This window comes from Anas platyrhynchos, chromosome 1 (genome assembly GCF_047663525.1).
Source record: "Anas platyrhynchos isolate ZD024472 breed Pekin duck chromosome 1, IASCAAS_PekinDuck_T2T, whole genome shotgun sequence".
Taxonomy (NCBI): Eukaryota; Metazoa; Chordata; class Aves; order Anseriformes; family Anatidae; genus Anas; species Anas platyrhynchos.
The window spans coordinates 188,159,364-188,184,046 of NC_092587.1; the positions used below are offsets into that span (position 1 = coordinate 188,159,364).

The 24,683-nt window shown below is 39.3% G+C and overlaps 1 protein-coding gene across 6 annotated transcripts in view; it reads left to right on the top strand.

Annotated features, from left to right (window-relative positions):
• ZDHHC20 (zDHHC palmitoyltransferase 20) overlaps window positions 1–24,683 on the top strand; it is a 201,005-nt gene that overhangs the window by 165,391 nt on the left and 10,931 nt on the right. For 4 of the 6 annotated variants that reach the window (XM_072032684.1, XM_072032680.1, XM_038175295.2 and 1 more), the window contains 7 exons: window positions 5,958–5,984; window positions 9,898–9,992; window positions 13,299–13,419; window positions 14,717–14,786; window positions 15,945–15,977; window positions 16,808–16,928; window positions 23,379–23,511. In XM_072032684.1, coding sequence (XP_071888785.1) covers window positions 9,933–9,992; window positions 13,299–13,419; window positions 14,717–14,786; window positions 15,945–15,977; window positions 16,808–16,928; window positions 23,379–23,511 — 538 coding nt within the window. In that variant the 5' untranslated portion in view covers window positions 5,958–5,984; window positions 9,898–9,932. The remainder of the gene's footprint in view (window positions 1–5,957; window positions 5,985–9,897; window positions 9,993–13,298; window positions 13,420–14,716; window positions 14,787–15,944; window positions 15,978–16,807; window positions 16,929–23,378; window positions 23,512–24,683) is intronic. The other 2 variants (XM_072032682.1, XM_072032683.1) reach the window with 2 other exon arrangements.

A 24,683-nucleotide genomic window follows, 5' to 3' on the forward strand; every position in this document is an offset into this window, starting at 1 on the left:
TAAATTAAAAGTGAGTAGTGCTTTTCAGGGAATAGGGCTTTTCAGGGATGGCAAACCTGGTGAGCTGCTGCAGCTGAATGCTAACGTCGGATGCTGCTTCCAGAAAAAGCCTCGAGTTGTTTGTGCTGATGCATCTCGTAATGCCTCATGTGGACACAAGTGTGGGACTGAGATTCAGTCCTACTGATGCTGCTTGCATGCTAACCAAGTGTTTTTCATTTTCATTTCATTCTGAAATGATTTACAATATGCAGGCCATAAGGAGGCCCTTGGTATAAATTTTAAGAATATTTTGTGGAAGCAGAGGTAAAGGAGTCATCGATAGGATTTTGTGGATTCCCAGAAGTCAGCTGCCTTTGTAGCTGTGCTCTCAAACTGTGAAAGCGGTAGTACAGAATATACTATTCCAGGAATGTGCAGAACAATTTTTTTTCTTCAGTTCTCAGAGCTTAATTCATTGCTAAATGTAACTCAGTACCCAAGGACTGTCTTGCATTGATTATGTTAATTTCTGCTGTAGCCCTGCTTGTACTTTTACAACTTGCGTGCAGAGAATGTGTGCATAAGACCTTCCATAAATAAAAATCCTTATTTGTTAGTGTGATAAGAGAATGTTTGCTGGGCAGCAAGCCTCTGGCCTCTCTAAGTGACTTGCTGTAGTTAAATAATTATGTTAATATTGTTTTAACCATGCAACAAATTGTAACCATGGCTGGTAACAACCAGTAACAGGCTGCAGTGTATCTTAGACTTCCTTATTTGAAACATTAATGCCTTTTACCTATCCCTATGAATATTCTTCTTTGAATCCTGTAGTGATGGTCACAAACACAGAAAACTTGGTGACATTTACGCTGGCAACAACAGAGCAACCCACTTGCAGCAAGGTGTCTCTTCCCTGGCTGCATTTTCCTCCTCTCCTCCCCCTGCGATGCCTTTAAAGGCATCATCTTGTGATCACTGGAAGGAAAGGCATCATCTTGTGATCTCTCCAAGAAGCCAAGCAGCTGGCTCCAGTGGAGCTGTTGTGCACAGCATGGGAGAGGTTTGGGCTCTGGCACGTGTCTTGCAGAAACGGCTGCATTGCTTTAAGACCTCGGTCGCCCAATGCAGGGTTTCTTTCCCCTCTCATTGCTGTTTGTGACTCAGGGCAGCCAGAGGCCACTTGCTGCAGTTCACCCTTTGTCACTGCTCTTGGTGCTCCCTCAAACTCACCTTTGGGGTGGCTTAAACCCAAAGTGCTGGAGGGAGCTGAAGTGTCTGGAAGGCACGTGCCTGCGTTTGCCATGTTGGTCTTGCACAGGTGAGTGGGCAGATAGCTGGGAGCTGTGACTTCTTGCACCCTGCAGCAGCTGTCACCATGTGCTGTGCCTCCGATCTGAGTGCTGCCCTAGGCCTGGCGGTGGGGCCACCTCTCCTGCAGCACTGGATTGAAAAACATTACTTCTGGAAGGACTTGGGAGGGCATCGTGGGGAAAGCTGTGCCCCAGAATGGAGATTCAGCCTAGCAGCATATGGAGGTAAAACCACTCCAGGTTCCTGTGGCCCCAACGTTTGCAGAGGGTGTTCATTCCAGCTGGTGGCAAGACATATGCAATCCTGGGCCCCCATAGCCTTTCAGCAGGGAGCTGGCAGCCTCTTATTGCGCTGGCTTTTGGCCACGTGATGCTGTCAACTCAGTTGTCTTGAGTCATTTGTCTAAAAACAACTCCCTGCTGCTTAGGGAAGAAAGCACTAGTGGGTGACTGCCAGTCAGGAAATAAGAAATAGCTCACTGTGGAAAGGTCATGGCGTATAGAAACCAGCAGAGAGGTGCTAAGGACTTCCTTCTGTGACACTGCCCCAGGTCTGTAACAGGAGCAGAGTAAGTGTTTCTCCAAGGTAATTCATTCCCTGCCTGCCCCAGTTGTTTCAGTAAGCGATACTTCTGCCATCTTCCTTGTGATCAGCTGATTGGGCTCTGCATTGCACAGGGGAATTACTTTACCAGAAATCCAAGTTACAGTTTCGATTTGATGCTCTTCATTTAACCATTTTTCTTAGAAACTGAGAAAAGTTAAGGCCGTACATCTAGTTTAGGAATGCAATTGCACATTTATCTTTCTTCTCTCCGTGAGGAATGTCAGCCAAACTACGAAGCTTACTCTCGAGAGCCTTGGATAGGCTGTAACGCCCAAAGCCTGCCTTCTGACAGGAACCATGGTGGGATGAGGAGGAGGAAGACACGTATGCAGCACATCAGTAACAAGACCAATCCTTTTCCCTTTCTGTACTGCACCAGTTGCAGTTGGATTTCTTGATCTGCAAAGAATATATCTGGCTCTCAAAGGGAGGCTTTGACTAGAATATGCCTCTTAGGGAGTAAGTTTATGTGGTGTGGGGGTTTGGTGGAGGGCTGTTTGTTTCTTTTTCCTTCAAGGTTGAGGGCGAATGTCGTCTTTTAGCATACCTCTCATGAGGTCTCGGCAAATCATTCCACCTCTTTGCTGCAGAATAGAGATCTGTTTTGTGTGGTTTTTGTTTTGTTTTGTTTGTTGTTGTTTTTCCTTATTATGCAGTGACTTGGAAGGTGCTTGAACACTCCATAACAATCCCAAAACTAAGCCTGAAAAGCAGCCCAGCTCCCTAAACATACTTGTTCTTATGAGTCGTCCTGGAAGGTTTCCTTAAAATATTCCCCAAAGCTTTCTGAGGTTTGCATCTTTCAGTGTGCTCTAAGAAAAATGCTTCTGACAAATGACATTTTTCCCCAGTGTCATTTATTATACAACTAATGATGCCCCTGTGTCTGCAGGACTGTTTCCTGTGATAATCTCTAGGCTTCCACTCCTTTAATTCCTGTGACATAGGTGAGATGAAAGATAACAGACAACAATGTAAGGAAGATTAGGTACAAGGAGGTTGTAAGGAACAACGGGGGTCATGAAGGATAAGATATATTTACTACTGAAGGTGATACTCAGTGTCTAAGTCACAACTAAGACAACTTTTTCCTATGTTAAAGTCAAACCTGGAGTTTTTGTTTGTCCTCCAAGTTGACCGAGTTACAAAAATCCATTTTAACACAGCCTCTTAAAAGGCTGGGTTACGCGTTTTGGAGGCTGTGTTCTGTAGAAAGCAAATCCACGTACTAAGTTTTGCATGCTTCGTGTTACAGTGACCCTGAACCACCAGGAGATGTGATGTGTGAGCTGTCGGTGGTGCAGACCGGCCGCTCGGGCCTGTTAGGCCCTTGTGTCCCTGGACAAGCTGCAGCAGCACGGTGTAGGCCAGCACCTCTCTTCACAGGCAGGCTCTGCTGAGCCGTAGGCTGATTTTGGAAAAACTGAGGTAACCAAGGAACAGCTCGGCACTGCAGACAAACAGATCCTACTCAGTCGCTTTATTCACAGACCTGCAGGGAGCTGTAACACAGATGTTGAATCCTTTGCAATTATGAGGCCAGCATGGAAACTCACTGAGTGCATGCTTCTCAGCTCTCTGCGATGAAGTAAACTGCAACTTATACTGTCTAGTCATATTTTTATCTTTCCCTAGCAATATCTTTCAAGAAATCTTCAAGGCTTCTCTAGAAACTAGAAACTTAAGAAGCCAATCCAAAGAATATTTTTGCCCTTGAGCTTATTTTTCCTTCTGTAGCTAAGCAATACACTGATACAGGGATATATTTTGAAATACTCAAAAGAAAAGTTGATTTGCAGTGCTTACTTTTCTGAAATATGGACAGGTTTGTCTTGATAGTGGTGCTGAAGGCCCTAACAGGTTCTGATGTATCTAATCTAATGTATAGGCTGTTGCATCCTGAGGTTAATATATAAATCATACGCAGTGCTTATTTTGTTCAAAAAAAAAAAAAAAAAAAAAAAAGAGCAAAAAGGTGATGCTGCTTTATTTTCCCCATCCCACCCCTCAGACCAAAAAAAAAAAAATGTGTTTTAGGAATGTTTTCAGTGAAACTGGTATTAATTTCAGTGGAGGCTGACAGCAATTTCTAACTACTTAGAAGCAGCAAAGAAGAAAGCCGAAACCCAAGAGCTGAGCTTGTAACTGAAACTGCAGGCCAGGGATTGTGGGATGCAATGGTAATGTCTTGTTCTGTGTTTATTTCCTGAACTGGAGTTCAAAAGCTGAAATCGATTTCTTGCTGGTGTAAAGCTGCTTGTTACATTGCCAGCCTAGCAAATACTTACAGGTCTGTTCTAGAAAGATTAAATATTAACTTATTCAAAGGAAGGCTTCGTCATGTAAAGATCCTGTGAAACTGTTGACTTCTGTGTGCTAAGTGACTTTGGACAAGCACTAGGATTGCCCTTTGTTTAATCTGTCTGAGAGTGGGAATAACAGCAGTGCAAGGAATAAAAGCAGAATCCCAAAATTTACATGAACTTGAGGTAAAACAGAAGTAGCTTTCTTTTATTTTTATTTCAGTTAAAGATGATAAGACAGAATGAAAATCACAAGTGTTTCAGTGTTCACTTTCACCTCAGCCTGCCGGAGCTTGCCAAATTAAAATTGTTCTGCCCAGTCTCATAACTGCTTTCTGGTCCGGGAGACCTGGGTAAAAATAAGGAAATTATCTTCCTGCTTCTGTAAGGCTTTACTTCATTTCTATGAAGTTTAGTGTGGTTTTGTTTGTTTAACTCTCACAAGTGATAAGATCTTAAGCTTTTCTCTGGATGTAAAGACTGTTCATTATCTTGAGTCTTTAAGCATCAAATTTGGCTCAGTTTAGTTTTGTACTTTAGACAGAAACGCAGGAGGAGGCTGTGCAAGTATGCACATCCAATATGTGCTAACTAATGAGGAATTTGCTTTTCTTCAGGGTTAACCTCCTTTAGCTTGAAGCTAGAGGCTTCCGTGGACAGACAGACAGGGTGCTGAGCATGTCTTTTAAGGAGAGAGGGAAAAAAATCAAAATCTGAACAAAAAAGGTTCATCTGTACATCAGGGTATCACCTTGTTACATCTCTGCATACTATAAAGAGGCACAGTTGTGTAATAGGGTTGCAGACCCCTTTGCTATAGATATCTGCAGCTAAGTGAGGCACATGCTGCCTCTGTGACCGAAGTAGCTCTGTGGAACGAAGCCTGTAACGCACACTGAAGCCCTGCGGATTTAGCTCTCTAATGTGCATCAGGGAAAAGCTCCTTTGAGCCGGCGTGCAGACTGGTGACTGGACAAACATCAGCGCTGAGGGAGAGGAGATGATGTGGAGTGAGGTGAATGGCAGTAGGCAGGACGTGCTCTGTTCACCTTTTGCTCGTGTTGATGGCCAGGAACTTAAATTTGCTGTGTCAGATGAAGAGTCAGGAAAAGATCCTTTCCTCATTGGATTTCAGGAATTTAGGGAAGAGACACAGCAAGGAGAGCGGTATGAACAAAGTGACCCAGTAAGTACAGCTGCTCTCTGATCAGTGTCTTGCCTAACTGATGAATGAACTCCAAAGGTTTCAGAGAAGCCTGAGAGCAAGAGGATGCACCAGTCAGAGAGCATGTAGGATAGATTTGAGCAAACAATTTGGTGTTGGGATAAAAAGAGATGAAGGTGCAGAATAGGAGGAATTTGGGAGATTTCAACTGTCTTAAGAATTTGGGTTGGGGAGGGAAGTACAACAGGTTGGCCTGGATGTTGATGTGCTCCAGAAAATGTGCTGGGTGCGTATCTGAAGGGCAAGTATAAATTATGATCTAACTAATGGCTGTGGAAAGGAGTGTGCTCCTCTGCTGGTTAGAGCAGGGAACTGGATCTCTTCAGCTCTTCCACTGACTCGCCAAGCCTCAGGGGCTGGCAGAAGGAGTACTGAGTCCTGGTTTACCCAGAGTTGGGCAGGGAGGCCTTATTAACACCTGATACATGATTTGGAACAAGTCGGCTATCTTGGGTATCTTACTTTTATCCAAATTTTTGATTCAATGCAGATTTACTTACCATATATCTTTTTTTTTTCTCTTCCAGTTACTATATCTTCAACTGCAGAAAAAGGTAACATTTAATTATTATTTTTTAATGTAAATAGTTTTGTTGCACACAAGTCTTAAGGGATATAGAATTGAAATGTATTTCTTTGTATGTAACCTCTCTGTAGTAAGTAGATCATTGCTAAGAAACAAGTTAAATATTGTGATGTTGGGTACGCTGAGCTCACAGTACCGCTTGGGATGAAGACAAGACCTGTGAGGAAAGTAACTTTGATTTAGGTTTGCAAATATTTTTAAATGGGTACCTTCTGAGAACAGAAGAGGGAAGGAACTGCAGCAGTCCATTTTCTGTTTCATCCTGAAGGAATGATGAATATTCATCTTACCAGCCTCCTTGCAACCTCTGACCAGTAAGACTTTTGGAAGAGGAGGGATTGTTGTACTGTTTGCTGTTTTTCCAAATAGCTTACCAGGTTCCTCAGAGCACCATTCCTCAGGACTGGTCAGAACTGTGCAAAAAACACAGCCATTTCAAAGGTGACTGCACATTATAATTTTAGATTTCCAGGTTAAGTGGTTAAGGCCTTGTTTTTACAAACTTTCCTTAAGCCTTATTATTGTCCTTGTCAAATATACGTCACAGGGGGTAGTATTTATAGAGATTCAAACTCACCAAAGAAATTCCAGCATGCTTGCTGCTTTTAATTGTGAACAAAAACTAGGCTAGAGGATCATTCAATTCCAGAAGTTCAAAGTGCTGTTGTTTTTTTTTTTAATAAGACTTCAGGCTTTTTTCCCCACAGAATCACTATAGGGATATTTGGAAGTCCATTTCAGCTTAAGAGAGAACGTGAGAGTGATTATCATGATTTTATGCTACGCATAGGTTGGCAGTTCCATCATCCACTGAAGGCTGTCTTCAGAGTGTGAGACCTCTGGTAAGAGGCTCTCATCTCTTAAATATTTTTGCAAAAGAGAACTTGGAGGTAACCCATCAGTTTACTTCCTGGTGGAGAGCATTCAGAAGAAAACTGTAAAAAGGAGGAAACTTGATGGAGTCTGTCCTCTTTCATCTTTTAAAGAAGAGGTGAAAGAGTGGGAAAACCTCCAAAGTAAACCGTAAGCTGTTCAAGACGGAAGCTGTGTCTCAGCGTGGGTTTTTACATTGCAATGCACAGCTGGGCTTCATCAAGACTTCACAAAATTCTGCAGGTTGCTGCTGTGCTTTTACTGTCTGGTTTTACTAGAAGTAAAGTTTTACTTTCTAGTTTCTTTCAGAAAGGCAAGATTCATGTCTCTGTTAAAGAAGCCTGGCAGAGCAGTGATGGTGGTGTAATGTAGCCACATCTCTTGGCTTTAATTCAAATGCAGTGCCTGCCTGATCGAAGCAGGCTCTCTTAAATCTACAGAGAAGACAAATGCTTGATTAATTAATGAGAACAGTATCTTTGAAACCTGCCTGTTAGGCTTTTGAAAGCAGTCGTTTGCACATATTTTGCCCTTTCAGTTCTACGGCATGTCACAGGCACCCTGCATGCATGAATTTCTTTACAGTGGAGGTTGATCTTGAAATGTGAAGTTGTTTTTTCATTTGAAATAAAAGTTCCAAGTTTCATAAAGTTCTTGCAGGCTAACTTCCAATAGCCAGGAAATAGAACCAGGAGAGTCAAATGGCCAAAGCACTGATAACATTGCAATGTAAATAATATGTATAGTAGCAAATATATTTTGCACCATTTTTCATTGTGCTCTGTTCAAATTCGTTTACTGCAGGTTTTTAATTACACTTTGTAATTCAATTGCTGGTGATTTCTTCATCCCATTAAGGCTAACTGTTTCCGTGTCTTTGTATTTTCATATTCTTGCGTAGATTTTTATCCATTAGGATAGAACAGCCAGCTCTCAATCTCTCCACAATATAATTTAGTTCTATTGAGTATTGTCAGCTCTGTAATCCTACTCTGTCTTTAAAGTGGAGTTAAGAATGATGCAGGAAAAAATTGTGAGGGGTAAATCTGAGGAAGGCTTAGTATACTTCAGGAGGATGCTAAGAGCATATCTTATGACATTGTCCTCCCGAGGGTATAACTTAAGGTCTAATGTGCACCGGTGCCTTTAAGGTGAAGTCGTTTCGCTTGGTCACAGCATGGCACCAGGAATCCTGGACGCCCTAGCTTAGCTGGGGCTCCCTCACATCTCTGAAATAACAGATATTGGGGTTTGAGGTATTTGATGGTTTTCTCATGTCTTCAAATTACAAGAAAGTAAGCTGAATAGGAACGAAGCCAGCTTATATTTATATTTGAAACTGATGTGAGATGCTCCAGGGAGTACTCTGCAGAGTGGTACTGCTACTCCAAAGGGATCGGATCCTAGGGCTGAGTTTTATGGCCAGAATTAAGCTGTTTATTGTGCACCTGACTTTTGCCGTGCCCTTCCCTCCACAATATCGTTTCCTCTTTCCTCCTATTAACTCCTCTCACCCTTTTCTCCCCCAAAGCTTTGATTTATGCAGCTGTTTCCACTAAGATTTTAGGTCTTTCTCCTCTTTGCAGATTTCTCACTTTTTAATTTCTTAACCATGTTATGTTTGAATGTGTGTAGTATGTTTTTAATAGAACACAGTTTCTAATTATGTAGCGCCTAGCACAGTGAAGCATAGGTTCTTTCCTATCAGAAATAGGATTCAAGCAACAATTTTAGGATGGTTTTAGAAAAAGGCTTTGCTTCTTGCTTCCACAGCTGAAAATTTGCCAGATCTATAGTTGGAGGAGTCAGAGGCAAAGAGAAAAAGCAGAATTCTCTGAAGGAAGCTCAAGTTTAATTTGTTTGTGTGTGTGTGTGTTTTTTTGTTTTGTTTTGTTTTTTGTTTTTTTTACTGTAATGAACAGTAAAAATCCTGAAAGATGAAAAATTAAGACTATGCCTGCTGTGACTGTGTACCTGTTGTTTGTTGGTTTGTTTTTTTGTTTTGTTTGGTTGGTTTGTTTTTTTGAGCTGCTGAAAGTTCCTGAAGTGTAGGGTCTGTTCTGCAATCCATGAAGAGTGTAATATGGCTTCTTAAAGGACTCTGTATTTGCACAGGACAGTAGGTCAAGTTTCCTTCTTGCAACTAAAGAAATGAAGATAACGTAAATACTTGGCATGACATTTTGTAAGGTTTGCTGATCTGGCATGACCAACCAATTTCCTCTTTACAAATGGTAAAAGAAACCATTAGAGGAAGCAAGATTGGAAGAAGCTTCCAGGGTCGTAAGTCACAAGCCTTTGGTGTTTAAGGCAACCATATCACACACATCCATTCATAAATTGATGGGGCTCCATACTACTTGTTATTGCCACAGTGGCTGTAATAGCAGGACTCTTCCTCTGAAGATTTGAAATAAGATTTGCAAGCAATTTTAACTCACTCCAAGATGAGACCTTGCTGTTTAGTCCTCTCTCTTCCTGGTTTGGGGTTTTTACTCCTATTGAAAACCAGCACATTCCACAATGGCACAGTATTATGCTGTTTCTATTAGAAGTACATCTCTTGATGCATACTAAAAAATTAAATTGATCTCTGTAGGCCAGTTATCACATAATCTAGAGTAGAACTGGAGCATCTTTATCTAAACAGGTTAGTCACTTGCATGCCTTAGGTGAAACTGTATTCACTTCTGGTTTTGTTTTTTTTTTTTCCTTCAAAATCTGCTGTAGAATCTTACATAAAAACATATTATTTCCTTGATGAATAGCAACTATGACATTTAGTGATTTGTTGGTGGTGTTACGGAGGCTTTTTGTGTTCTTTTTTTTTTTTTTTTTTTTTTCAAGTGGGCACTGCCAGAGTGCTAAATTTACCCAGGCAAAAAGGTTTAATATAACTTATCAGCTGATTCATAATGTCATAGTCTAGCCCTCATCAAAAATCAGGGGTTTTATCTCTTGCTCTCTTCAGCTATATTCACCAAATTTTTATTTGTATTTTATTGCAGTTGTGTACCTTGTGGTTTTTCATCTGTCATTTGTCATGTTTGTATGGTCGTATTGGAAGACAATTTTCACATCTCCTGCATCCCCTTCCAATGAGGTAAATCTGACGTTAGAAAAATGTCAATGCTTTTTTTATAAATAGATCAACTGTTTTCAGTGATGAAACTTGTTTGCAGTAATGCATGATTCACCTTTCCCTTCTCATTATCTAAAATAGAACAGCTTGACAGCATATCATGAATGCAAATCATCAGATTACTCCTAAAATACTGCATGCTTTGTATAATGGCATTTCCTTATATTAAATGTGTTTAATTCATCTCAAGCTTGACAGTCACATGTATGTGCAAAAGTAGTAAGACAAAAAAGCAAATTTGGGGATACAGTGCTTTGCTAGGATGCAGTTTGTTTGACTTCTGACATTTTTAAAATCAATAACTCCAGTGGCTGCATTTTTGTATTGTTTAGATAGTTTTGACCTTCAAGTAGGAAAGCATAAGCCTGAAATAAAATACCTTGTTTTCTGCTTTCCCTCGGGGATGTATATGTAGGGATGAGATGGTGGCACCAAATTTAAAATACTTTCCTTGGTTTTAAAAAGCTTTTAAACTGGATAAACTTTTTGAGACTTTGATTGTTCTGTGGAGGTTGCATTTTTATTCTATTTTTAGCAAGATTGACTTTCATTGCTCATGTCAGTCTTAAATATTTTTGTAAAGAGTTAAAACTGTACTTCTATGGAAAAGCAAACAATGCTCTGTAGTACATAATTATGTCTTAGATATTCTGCAGCTTTCTAAGATACATTTATAAAGTGAAAAAAGCTAAAGACTATTCTGCTTTTTAGTTAAGTGAAAAGAGTAGTACTGAATAGTTAAGCTTACAAATGCAAAGGAGAAAAAAATTCAAGGACATTTCATCCTGAAACGTCTTCAGGGTGGTATGATTTGGCTTTATGTGGGGGGAATGTTTCTGCAGGCAAATGATAATGGTAAGCAGGTTAGCTGGTTACGATGTGGTTGCAACTGTAGTTTTTGTAAAGGTGTGTGAATTTGGGCTGCTCTGAGAGCAGTCTGATAACTTTTACTGTCTGCTTGGGTTCTTCAGTAGTAGACTGACAGTACTGACAGTACCTGTAGTTGCAGTAATGTTCTAGCAAGCTTTTGCTATTCATTGACTGAAAGGGATGGTTTCAGCATATGGCATGTAAGGAATGTTTCCTATGTTAACGTGGGTATAGATCAGATCGATACAATTCTTTCATAGGAAAAAAGCAACGCAGGGAACACTTTTTTTTTCTCTCTCTCTGGGAAAGTCCCTTCTGTTCATGTATCAGTGAGTAATTTTTGCAGGTTTTTATATTTAAAAACAGACTTCAGAATCTCCTCATTGTATGAAAGTGTAAATGTATATATTTTTAGTCATTGAAGTTTGCCATTCTTGCAAAACAAATAGCATCCTGTGATCACACTATTGAACTAAAAAAAGATTCCGCAGCTGCTGTTGTTCTAGTGTAATCCCTGTACATTTGTCATAAGAAATAACAGTGAACATTATTAGATCCAGAAAGAGGAAGGAAACAAAGGGACTCTTTCTGGTTTTGGTAAGAACCAGTGGAACCTCATTGGAAATTCTGTTAGCTATGTGGTAATAGACAACTTTTGATGTCTTTCAACATACATATCCTGCCATTGTCTAGCAAATCTGTGGTTTCATGTCCTCTTTAATTTCTGAAATTAGAACAGAAATATTTACTTCAGAAAAACAAAATCCTTTTTTTTTTTTTTTATTAGAGTTTATTTTATGTTACTTGGAAAAAAAAAAAAAAAAAAATTAATTTTGTGTTTTAGTTCCCTTCCTGTACATCAATGACTTGCCACAGAAGTGTCATCTAGAAGTAGCGTTTTGTGTTTAATGCGACCTCTGCTTGATTGCAGGTCATGGAGACAGCCATTTGCTACCCTAGCAGGCTCAAAAAAGGCAATAGGGATAAGGCATGATGCTTCAGATCTATCTGAAGTTTTTGATGTGAGCATCTCCAGTTTTCATATTTCAGTAAATATCTAGGCTTTTAGCTTAGAGACAAATGTTTAGAGGAAAAAAAAAAAAGGTCAAACTCTTGATGATGACTAAAGTATTAAACTTCATTTTCATTCTTTGCATAGATTGATACTAATTTGTGATTATTTAAATGGAAACAATGCTTCATGTTTCATGCTCAATAGTAGGGTAGGGTAGGCTCAATAACTGGAATGCTACCATATGTAACAGGTGACAATTAGATTCTATGGGATATGGTGCAATTTATTTGCATTCTAGATTGGAAAATAACACTGAGAAATTGCAGCCATGTCTTACTGCTTCCTCCTTTTCTGTAAGTCGAGTGTTTGCTGTTGCTTGCCAACCAACTCAAATCCAAAAGAGGAAAAAGTACATGATGAGATGAAAATCCATGTGAACTAGTCATATACATATTCTTGGTAGGAAAATATGTTCATGTTAAGCCACGCTAAGCCAATTTTTGTTCCAGCTGCATACAAAGCATTTTCCACTCACTGCTATGAATACTTTGTCTATGTGTGCTCATAAAAAGGGTTCTTGTAGTCCTTGTGGGAAGCTCAGAGTTTAAAAGTGTTTCAGAATAGAAAATACCAGAGGAAATTGTGAGTTCAGCCCTCACTCCACGGGGACTTGTCAGCACACTGGGTTTTGTGGGGCTTAATGGTAAAGCTGTAATTTCAGTGGATACCAAAGCGTTTTGCAAGTGAGTAGAAGCTCTCCAGGTTATACTGGTAAAGCTTTACCTTTTAGTAAGGCTTCTACAGGAGTGGTCCTCATGCTATATTCAGGTTTGTAACTCTGAAACTGTACAAGCTTTGTTGAAGTTGCTTCCAACATAGGTTAGGGATTTTGAAACCAGTGCTGACTACTCCCAAGCAAAAATTCCATTTAAACTCTTCCAAATTCTGTGAGGAAGCAATGAAAATTCCTGGTCGCCACCCCCACCTCCATACACACCCTCTTCACTATTTTCTCTGGCTTATGCCCCTCTCTAAGTCAGAAAGTGGGTTAAAAGAACTTCAGTCTCCTGTCACATTTACTCTCATCAAGAGTTAAGTTCCACCTTCTTAAAACTCCCCTGAGCTTCTGTCTTCCTTTGTGTTGAAGGGAAAATGCAGTAGGTAATGAAATGGAGACAAAGATGATTCTCTTTAAAATATGCTCAGGACCATCAGGACCATCATGTAGTTTTGAGGATCTCCTGTAGTATTCAAGGGGAAGGAGAATGTCAGGGGTCGCTCAGAGACAGGATTAAGGTACATAGGGTCTTTTCCTTGGAACTTGAGTAGGACACAAAGTAATAATTGTTCTTATCCCTTCATTCTGTCTTTTTCCTTCCCAGTTCTGCTTGTCAAAAGCTGATAAAGAACAATATGAAAAGGAAGAGAGACCAGAATTCCAGCAGGAGATTTTGAGAAGAGCTGCTAAAGACTTGCCTATCTGTACGACAACAGCATCAAGAGGTGAGATACAAAGATAATTCTGTGCTCCTGAAGCTGCTTAGTTTAATTTGGTGAGATTCATTTGATGTTAATGAACAATCTATTAAGCATGTACTGCAAAGGCCATAACCTTGTGGTGTGTTTTTTTTTCCACCATGAGAAATTCAAGTCCTTTGTCTGGGATCTCTATATACAGCCAATGTATGGAATAACTTTTTCAAAAAAAAAAAAAAATTCCTCTTCTTTTAAGCAGACAGATGACAACATTTGTCTCTAATTCTGGCTACAAAAAGTAACCACTGAAAATAAATACACCTGGAAATAGATGAAAATTAAACTTTACACTTAATTTTACAATCTTTTGTGTCCCCCATTAAATTGCTTTTTCTGGGCTATAGCAATTCCATGGGAGCAGAAACTTCATTGTTAAAGCTAGAATTTAAGAAGGAATAACTCTTATTTCACTCCCATCTATAACTCAGTACAGAGCTTTAATAAGTATAAACATTTTTATTCCAAGTTATATATGAATCATCTGTGAAACAGTTGTCTTATGCATATGTATATATATTTTTTAAATATACCTGTTTCTCTTTCTTGAAACTAGAAATGTTGTATTTTTCTCCAAAAATATAAAATACTCAGGATACTAGTCACCAAAGTCAACTGTGTCTTTTCAAACAAAGTGTCTATATACCTGGCTTTTTTTGAATACAAACCTCCCTCCGAGGGAATCCCAGTCCCTGGAAGGGTCTGGGAAGCTCTTGTCAGATCTTAGCAGTTCTGCTTAGCTGTAGGTGTTGGCTTTCCTCCTCCTTTCAAACTGACTGTACTGGTGTCTTGTTTCCATTGAGAAGAGCTTGAAGGCTTATTTAAAAATAACCAGGAAAGATGAGGAAGAGCTAATTTGCTGAACAGTCTGCTAGATCTCTGTTTGCTGAAGAGGATAGAGACGGCTAATGTTGAAAGTTGGCTTACTGAAAGATTGTAGTTTCACGATGGGATGCTTAGGTACTCTCTCCAGAGGTGAAGGAAAACAGAAGATAGGTCATTGCCAGAGGGTTGAAGGATGGGGAAACTGAGGAGGTAAAGAGTAAATGGAAATGGACTCCATATAGCAGTAATTTACAAGTAATTTAAATACTTTCATATGTTTCTTTAAAAAAAACTCAAACATATATATTGTACGAGTAGGTCTGTGAAAACAGGTATGATTGGAAGGGAAGGAAGCTCTCTAAGATTCAGTTTGTATTAAGAGGGAAAGTCTTCATAAAATGCAATGAGTTATAACAATGTGACCCTTGCCACTTGAATGCAGCCATCAGATACTGTGATCGATGCCAGCTAATCAAACCTGACCGCTGCCACCACTGTTCTGCATGTGACATGTAAGTTACTGCACCTGAAATGATGGATTTTCTCTTTCCTTCTATTACAACCACTTCAGTGTATTAATTTCATCAGTGTGTCAACCCCTGCATGCCAGCAGATTTTACTATTTGTTCCCTTCTCAGACCCTTCATACTCTGATTCCAAGGAAGCAAAGTTCCTCCCATTAGTGCTTTATTATTGTTGCAGCCCCATAGACCAAAATGCCAGAACTTGTTAGGAAACCTGCAATCTGCTTATAGCTTTATAAAGTAGTGCTTATGTAAAAACAAATAAATTGGCACTGAAAGCAAAGAAAGGCAAGTCAGAGATACCAGCACGTGGTTATTACAGAGCTCTTCTATTTTATCTTGGTTCTGCAGCTTTGAAACAGCTGTGTGTTACTAATACTGCTTTATCTCAAAGAGTGACAGTGGAATTGCAGGTCTTTGCTGTTCAAAAGACACCACTGTTGCTCCCTAACCTCATTCTGAGTCATCAGAGAAGTCTGTAAGGGTGCTGAATCTGTGAGTGAGACTTTGTATGTCTGAGCTTGAGGAAATCTACTTAACTAAAGAACCTAATGCGCATCTTTTGGCTAAAATCAAATTTATTAGCAAATGAATGTCTGTCTGAAATGTCTAGCATCCGGCTTTATACAAAAACTGGATGAAAATAGCCTATGAACTATTCAATTTACCCACTGTGCTGTTTTTTTCCCCCTCAATTACCATAAACAAACAAGCAAGGAACAGACAAAAAAGTAACAAAAATAGCCCTAAGGTAGACTTAGTTGGAATGAATGACCCGCTGACATACCTTATCCACACAGCTGCGAAGGGTCCTTTGGATTTGTTTTCTTTCATTGCTCACATAAGACTAGCGTGGCTTAATGAACTATAAATAATATGGTTTAAGTATTGCCCAGTAATGCTCCGCATGTTAATTTAAGAGGCTCTCTTCTCAATTCTCTTGTATCTCACTTAGTCCTTTTGGTTGAAAGGATGGTCACTGTAAAGTGGAGACATAGCATGAATGCAGAAGAATGGTCAAAAGTTTCAGTGAGGACATTACAATTAAAAGAAAAAACACAAACAGTAAAGTAAAATCATATGTCTTAGAAAGCAAATATACATTTTGCTTTAATTTGCTGGAAATAACCTCTACTCTTTTTTCAGATGTGTACTAAAAATGGACCACCACTGTCCGTGGTAAGTTTATTTAAAAAGAAAAAAAAAAAGACTGTCATAATGATTAATTAGCTCCTACATGCTGCTTCAGAAAATGAAACTTTGAAGTAAAATTTGATTTTCACAGAATTTCTTGAGGCTTTATTATGTGAAAATAAATTTTGGTCCTAATGTGTGTTGCAACTTAGCATTGTAGGCCCAGCAGCCCAAACCATACATTTTTTCCTTATACAGAGAAACCATGGAGATAAGAAGACCTATGAGAAATGGCAGTTCTTTTAGTTCGGTGGTGTTATCAACAGAAGAGGCGATAACCACTACGTTGTGAAAATCAGTTCTTGATTCTAGATGATACATAACATGCCCTCAGATGGTTACTCTTCTGCAGTTTGTTTTCACTGGTAGTCAGTAAAAATATTATCTGCTGTTGCTGCAAAGATACTGCTATCAGTAGTTGACTTGAAAGTGTTTTTGTAACAAAAGCAACATCCACTGAAATTGATGGAGAGATTTGTATTATCTTCTGCAGTCGCTGTCATTAGTTCCTAGTATGTGAGATGCTTCCTAAAGAGACTGATGGCATCTAATGCTTTGACAGCTCATGCCTTGTCCTGTAGAAATTCTTGGGAGGGAACAAAATTTGTGGGAGGGGCCCAGCTAACAGCCTGAGGAAAGAGGCTTCATTCAAAATAATGGCTTAAAATGCTTCTGAAACACTAGTGCCAAACTCTTTTGGACATACTACTGACATCATACACATTATGCTCTGCAAAAACAGCTGAGTGTACTGTTATTTTATTTATTTGTTTTGGTACATCATAGTAACCTCTTTCTCTTTCCTCTTCTTCTAGGGTGAATAATTGTGTGGGGTTTTCTAACTACAAATTCTTCCTCCTGTTTTTAATGTATTCCTTACTGTACTGTCTGTTTGTTGCTGCTACAGTCTTGCAGTACTTCATAAAGTTCTGGACAGTAAGTTCTAAGGCTTTTTTGTGTTTGTTTGTTTAATCTTGCATGCGTTTATTGAAGGCTGCCTCAGCATGTTGTCACTCACCATTTACTCTGTTCCATAGTTCATTACCATTAACAGCATCAATCGAAGTGACTGAAGCAGGAGAACCTTCCGAATATTAATGAGTTAAATTTATTATACTGCCTAGGATGAGTAATTGGGGGAAGAAGCTCCAATGAGGACACTGTGGTTTCTCTGCTCCATCAAAATTGAATGTCACAGCTCAGATTTCTTTGAGACTATTGGTTATAGATAAGTAGATATAGAAAGACCCGGTTTCATCAAACAATTACGCGTGTGTATGTACGTGTATACATGTGTGTATGTTTAGATGGATACACACACGTATACATCAAAATACCAACAGATATGAAATACAATAACCTTGTATCTTTGTGGTTACTTTGCTATCGGAAAAGGCAGGTGAATCTTTTGGGACCTCACTAGTCTCTGTTTTGGAATCCTTACGTAGGCATGTCTGAACTTCATACTAGTGGGTTTTATTGATCTGATACGGGCAGAATGCTAAGTATGGTGTTAATGATATCTGTGTTCCTTGTAACCATTGTCAGTAGTAATAGATAAAATAATAGATACACATATGTGCACCTTACTAGATTTAGTAGAATATATGTGAAAGGTGAACATCCTTGCATGTCATGTGTCATTGTTCCTATCAGTTTTGTTGCAGTTATGTTCCAGGCTGAAGAGAGCATCTTCTGATGCTTCCTTTCATCTCTGAAACCTCGTACTGTGCCTTCCAGTCTCTTGAGACAGAAGAGCTAGCATCAGAATTCTCTTAATCAGATTCCATTAACTAACATGGGGAAAAAATCCCTGTTAAGCGGAAGGCTTTCCATCACATGTTTATAAATAAATGGCAGCACGTGTCTCTTAGATGCTACTTGCTGTTGCTGTAGCTGTGAAGAGCAGTAATTATCTGTAGCAAAAGAAAGACTCTTTACTGGAGAAAAGTGCCATGTCAGGGTAAGAGAAGCTTGATCATGTATTCAGAACAGCTGTACTTTGAGACAGATGTCACTAGACAGGTAAGATAAATGGTGCAGACACATTTGTTTGTGTTCGTCTGAGCCTATGGGTCTGATCTGCCAAAGTACTGCGTTTCTCTTAGTCTCTCAACTCTATGTAGCAACCCATCACTGCAGAGCAGCGTGTGGGAACTGAGCTTTCAGTATCGTGTGAGATGAAAGTCACAGGTGTATTTATCACCCAGAGCTGTGGCTTAACAGGTGTTGCAAATGAAATGATCCGATTCTGCTGTTCAGTCTTGCTTGACTGTAAATAGTTAAATTTTTAATTTGTGAATGTGTCACTTCCAAACATCTGCCTGGCTGCTTTCCAGTGCTTTGAATGCAATTTCCAATGAAACTGTAGATGCGCTCCTACATATTTACCAGTCAGTGCTTGAGCAAAGAAAATGAATTTGCTTTGTCACCTCACTTCACAGCTGTTACTGCAATGGGAGTCAGTAGGACATCTGACCACAACGAACATTTAATACCAACATTTGCAGCAAGCCTATTCCAAAGCCCATTGGACACGATAAAGAAGTGGACTCTTGAGCAGAGGAAGTGAACTTAAGAGGGATATATTTTTAACGCTTTAGTTGCTTAAAATGTTTTATGCAAGAATGGGCTACTTCTGAACTGTGACAACAGGAAATGTTAGCTGTGTGTTTGCATTTGTTGCTTTCATTTTCCTGTTACTTCCAAGCCGAAATCTGAAGATAGCAGGCTCTTATAATCAGATCTCTGAGTCATTCATACTAAAAGACTCATTCCACAAAGCTAATATTCCTATGATTTTGTAATAGCTTGATTAAAGTGGAATTCCAGGAAGAGTTGGTAGCACCATCATTATGTGAACTTGCAAACTTTAATACAGCTCCAGTATGTAAGCATTTAGGTGGGTGCTGGTGACTACAGAATAGTCCTGGAAACTTCTCTCTACATCTGTAGATCAGAGTGACCAGCAGATACATCCTGCATGTAGATGGTTTCACTGTTGCTAATGCTGAGCAGTGGTTGCTACAGCATCAGACAGATAACTATTAGGGCTCTCTAGATTTGTTTGGTTTTTTGTTTGTTTGTTTTTTTATAGCTTGACTGTCAGAAATGTTACAGTTTCCTTTTCAGAAGGTAGCATTTCTTTTTTGCTTCCTTATAAATGTTTTCAGAGAAAGCGTATATAGCCATTGCCAGGTAGAAGATGAAATACTTGGAATGTAACCTTCAGAAGTTGGAGTAATTTTAAGGGTGTACATGCTCCCTACACAAATTTTAGCAGTCTACTGTTTTGCACTGTTGATGGTATTTGTTTAGAGAAGCAACATGTATGTGCAGATACTTGCAAATATTGTGAGACATGCACGGTCTCTGATGGAAAACAAAATCTGTCACACCTGCAAGACTTTCATAGCATCTTTCATGCTCTGTGCAGAAGTACTGACAAAAGGTTTTAGTACTGTTCATGCCGTGATGGAACAGCCATGCTGGCTCTAAGTGTTTACCACAGGCTTACGCTCTGTTGTGGGAGTTTAAATCTGGTTTGTATGGATCAAGGGAATACGAGTGACACGTTGTTGTTGTTACACTCGTAACTCCTTTTCCTGTACTCATAAAATTCTTATTCTAATACCTAGGAAGTTGTTAAAGATAAGCAGATAAATCCACTGCTTAACAAAATGCATTTGACACAGGCACCAGTCCTGGCTGAACGCCCAGTTCTCGATGCCTTGTTTACACAGTGCAGGGTAGCACTTCCCAGTGTGTTTGCATCCACTCTCGTTTTTGTTGTGCTCCCTCCCACCTTGAAACCTGCACATTTTTCCAGCTGTTTTCAGTGTCTTTCAATGTCCTCCAAATTATTTTGGCAATCCTGAGCATAGTTAATTTAAGGATATGGTATGTGTTCCGGGACAGATGGTACATACTTCTGAAAAACTCCACTTCTATTTAAAAATTGAAAAAGTAATTCCAGGTCCTTTGTTAGAACTGAGTCCTCCTGTCTGTACACACAGGGGTGTATACTAGATGTTTGAGTTTCTTTAGATTTAAGATGAGTAACAAGCTGAGCTCTGACAGTATTTTTTTTTCTTATTATTTTTTAAGTGACTTCATACATGCTCAAATGACTCAGTGCTTGTGAAGGAGTTTGTGAAGGACCCTTCAGAATAGTGACTGCCGTCAGGCTATTATGTGTGCTAAGCAGACCAAATTCTATTGTGCAAATCATTTCCCTTTGTAAGCTCTGAAGTTCTCCCACCTACAAGTCACAAGTCTCTTCTGCACTGCTGCTAAATGTACAGATTTTAAATAACTAATGACTGAAGTTTCACTCTTCTCACATGCTGTGGCATGTGGCTTGCTGCTAGAACACAGCTGTGATTAAGTCTGTGATAAGCGCTCACAGGCTGCACCCTTCCATCCAGGGAAGAATTAGCCTTTTTTGAAAGATGCTTGAGTTCTGCAACTGGCATTCAAGAACTTAGAGCCAGTGGCTCCAACTGTGTAGTCGGAAGAGGAGAATGTTCCCAGGGCATCAGGCAAATTAATGATGTATGATTTAAAAAAAAAAAAAAAAAAAAAAATCCTTCTCCAGGTTACAGACCTACTGTTTTAGGGAGATGCAACTGAAAGTAAGTTGTATTTTCTGGCCCAGACCCAAAGACTAAGCTGTCACTGCTCTTCTGAGCTTCAAAATCAACTGGCCTGAGAATTGTCCATGGAGAACTACTTCATTTAAGTAGTTCCAGAAGAGTCCTATAAGTAATACTTGGCGGTGCTTAGTAGTATTTAAGGATCTAGTTGCATATAGTCTCACTCTCGTTACGATTGTGTAGTGAAATGCCTGAACCTGGAAGCTCTGCTTTTTTCTTTTGTTGTTTTTATGTAAATTGCAAACTGTGGCGGTGAAGTATTGGCAAGCACGACTGCTTGGGTGTATGTATGACATCAAGAAGTTAGAAAAATGAATGCGGTAACCACCTTTTCCAGGAAAACCACAATGTGCTCAGAGGTAGGAAGAGGAATCACAGTTTTAACACTAAGCTTAGGAGTAAGAAGAAGTTAAAGTATGTCTTTTGCTAGCCTTCATTTCAGGGGATTGCAAAACACTTTGTTTCCCTCCAGCAGTGAAGAGAGGGACTGTTGCACAAATTGTCTAAGCAAAACTACAGCCAATAAATAAATAAAGGCAGTAGATAAGCTGAATTTAGATGGCAGTTCAAACAGCTGGACTCTATCATTTTCTTACTCTGGCATGATCAGAGGGTAGCCAGCACTTTTGAAAATGCTGTTAATACATGCCAGACTCCAGGGTAAAAGCTTTGGCTCTCCCTAGGCTTTCTGCACAGAGCAGTCTTACTGAAAAGCCATACAGCTTACGTAGGACAGATTTGTGAAGTGCTAGCATCTTGGCTAAGGTGGTTAATAACATTCTTTAAAATTTGGAATTTAAAGTCTAACTTAAACTCAGCCTTCCTGTTTCTTTCTTTTCTGAAGTACTAGGTGAATTTCAGATGTTACACTGAAAATATCTCACGATTTTCAGTATTGAAGGACACTGGGAAGAAAAGACAGTATTGATGTGTTACATCTTGCTGTTGATGGTTTTTGGTTGCTTTGCTTTTTTTTAAACAAAGTCATGGAAGGAATGGTATCTTATTTTTTGTGCTTTTGACTGAACCTACATTTAATGGTAATAGTTATGTTCTGAAGTCAGATTACTTATTTATAAACCATTGCTTTATGGTTTATTCTTATTCTCTGGAGTATTGTTAGCTTTATAGAGCTGTATGAATGGTGTCATCGTAGACAGTGTCACCATAAACCTTACTCGGGGAGGAAGCTAGTAAAGAAGGCACCCAGTGCAGTCACGCTGCTCAGGCTAAAGAAACCACTTGAAAGTGATCCAGCCCCAATCTGAACAGCAGGACTTCAGAAGAAAATCACACGCCTTGGGAGTTAGTCATGTGCTCTTGTGTACTCAGTCCTCCATTCTCTTGGAGAACGGGGGCTCAGGCTGCTGGTGGGCATTGGAACTTGGCACGTCCAAGGGCACGTGTGCACACCAACCATTTTTCTTAACAAAGCTCGTGCTGTTTTCAAACACTTGGTCTTAACATAATATTAGTGTTTAATAAATTGTCTTTGTTTGCGCAAAGCTTTGCCGCAGGAAAGCTGCAGAGAATTGTCCAAAGGTAAAATTCAATATTGATATAATTACTTAAAAATGTTCCTACTGTAGTTTTCCTAATCCAATCCTTCATAGTAGCTATTTACACCAAACTATGGTGTAAATAGATTGAAAGGGAGAAAATCTGTTATCTGTTTTGCTTACGAATATAGGCAGTGTATGTGGATGTAGATATACTTGTATGCACTTGATCTTAATCGAAATGTCTTCTAGATAGTCTAAAAAAATAAGCCTCGGATAAGTGTGTATGCTGAATGAGCTAATGGAAAAAGTAATGGCAATAATGCTAACTAAACTGCTGAATAAAAATAGCATCTCTGCTTTCATAGTGCTGCTAAAGGTCAGCTGCTTAAAAGTACTGTGATTTTGAGGATATAGAACTAGAATAGTATTGTTACAAATCCTATTGGCCTCTTCAAAGTGCAAGCCTAAATATGGTTGGGGCTGGGGGTGGAATTGACTATCGCCTGTGGGTGGGAGGTTATTTTTTGGTGGTTGGACTGAAACTGTTGTTTTTTACATAGATATTCTGGTGAATAACTTCTGCCTTGTCAGAGACGGCAAATTTGTTCTGCTAGGTACATGCTGGTTGTTTCTTAAACCTTAAACCTGAGAGGTTATCAAAAATTAAAGTGCAGTCCCCGGAAACTGATCTTGTCTAGGAGTTGTTCAGCCTTGGAAACACAATATAACTGAGCCACTTCCCATACACATTCCTTTCACCAGTTCAGAGGTAGTTTCAGTATTACTAAGTTGCCAGGAAAGGGTTTGGAAGTTTTCGTTGGATCTTCTTCTCTTGAAGAATAGCAATTTTGGATGTGTTTTCAGTGTTTCTTTGGCTGTGGCTGCACAGTGAACATTTTTTAGTAAAGGATTTTTTTTTTCACTTGCCCCTTGCTGTGCATTTAAGAAAACTAACCTGGTTATATACAGAACTAGCAGACAAATGAACACATGCACTCACGTACCTAAAGACAGACGGAAGGGGTACCCATCAGCCTTCAAATGCTGTTATATACACACTGATTTAACGTGACATGAAAGGAAGGCCCTGCTTGTGCTGCTTTTCTTCGTGAAAAATGGGGTGAAAGACATATAGCAGACTGGGGGTAGCAGAAAATGTTTGGTGATAATATTGCATTAACTGCTGAAGAAGTGTTAACATGTTAATCTCTTTCTTTCTTTCTCCCCAGAATGAATTGCCAGATACCCATGCAAAATTCCACGTACTATTCCTTTTCTTTGTGGCAGCCATGTTCTTCATCAGCATACTGTCGCTCTTCAGCTACCACTGCTGGCTAGTTGGCAAAAACAGATCAACAATAGGTCAGTTAATTGGAGTACAGAACTGTTCCTTGTCCAGAAAAACAAGTTGCTGATAACGGGAGGATAAACTTTCACTTTAAGATTCTGTACAGCAAGAAGAATTCTTGGTGAAAGCAAAAAAGGTCAAACCTTGTCTTGTGTTTCCTAGTGTAGTAGATACTCTGCTGGAGATAAGTGTGGAGATTCATGATGAATGTCAAATTTTGGGTTTTATATGTATTTTGAGACTAATGAGGCGTATTTTTGTTGTGGTTTTTATATAGTGTCAAGTAATCTAACAGAATTGCTATTTGCTGGTTACCCTGTTGTTACAATACTTGGAGTAGCTCGGTGGCCCCATCTGAGGTGAGGGTTGTCCTGTGTATGAATATAATAATACATTTTGCTCCAAATCTGAAAGAATATTCTTAAAATCCTGTGAGAGAAGGTGGACCTTGGTATTAGGAAGTGACTTTTAAAAGCACTGCAAGAAAAATGGAAACACTGATGCATGTTTCTGAAGTAATAAAAGAGTATGGATTGCAGGTAATTTCTGTGCCTAAACATTCTAAATGTCATTGATTGGTGTAAGGAAGTTAATTGCATTAGTTAAAGTATCTAAGTTCCTGCTGAAGCATTTTTAAAGTGTTTTTTTGTTTGTTTGTTTTTTTGTTTTTAAGGGCTCTGGTGGTTATTGCCACAACTAAAGTCAAGGTGTTCTACTTCTTGTTGGAAGTTAAATTTCAGTCCCCAAAAGTAAATGAGTTAATGGAAAGAGATTCTACTTCCTGCTTGCTAGAATTTTTCAGTGGACAAAAAGGAGTTTTTTAGTTGCTTGACAGGAGGGCCAAGTCATTTTCCTTCTATGTATCTACAGCTAAGGAACATTCACAGTATCTTTCTTAGCTTTGAAAACAAAATTAGCACATTCCTTGCCCAAAAGTCATTGTTGGTCATTGACTGCACAATCAATATTTACTTTCTGGTTCATGATTGTGAAAAGACAAGGTGTTGGTATGGAGAGAGGAATGAGTCCCCTTGGTTCTTGGCCAAATGTGTAACCTGTCTGACTAGGTAAATAGTAGGTTGGTCAAGTTTAGGTGGTTTGTTGTACCTCATGGTGTCTGTTTCTCTGATGTAATAGATCTCATCTTTCTCTGATACTGTGGTATGCTCTTAGTTTGACTTCAGCC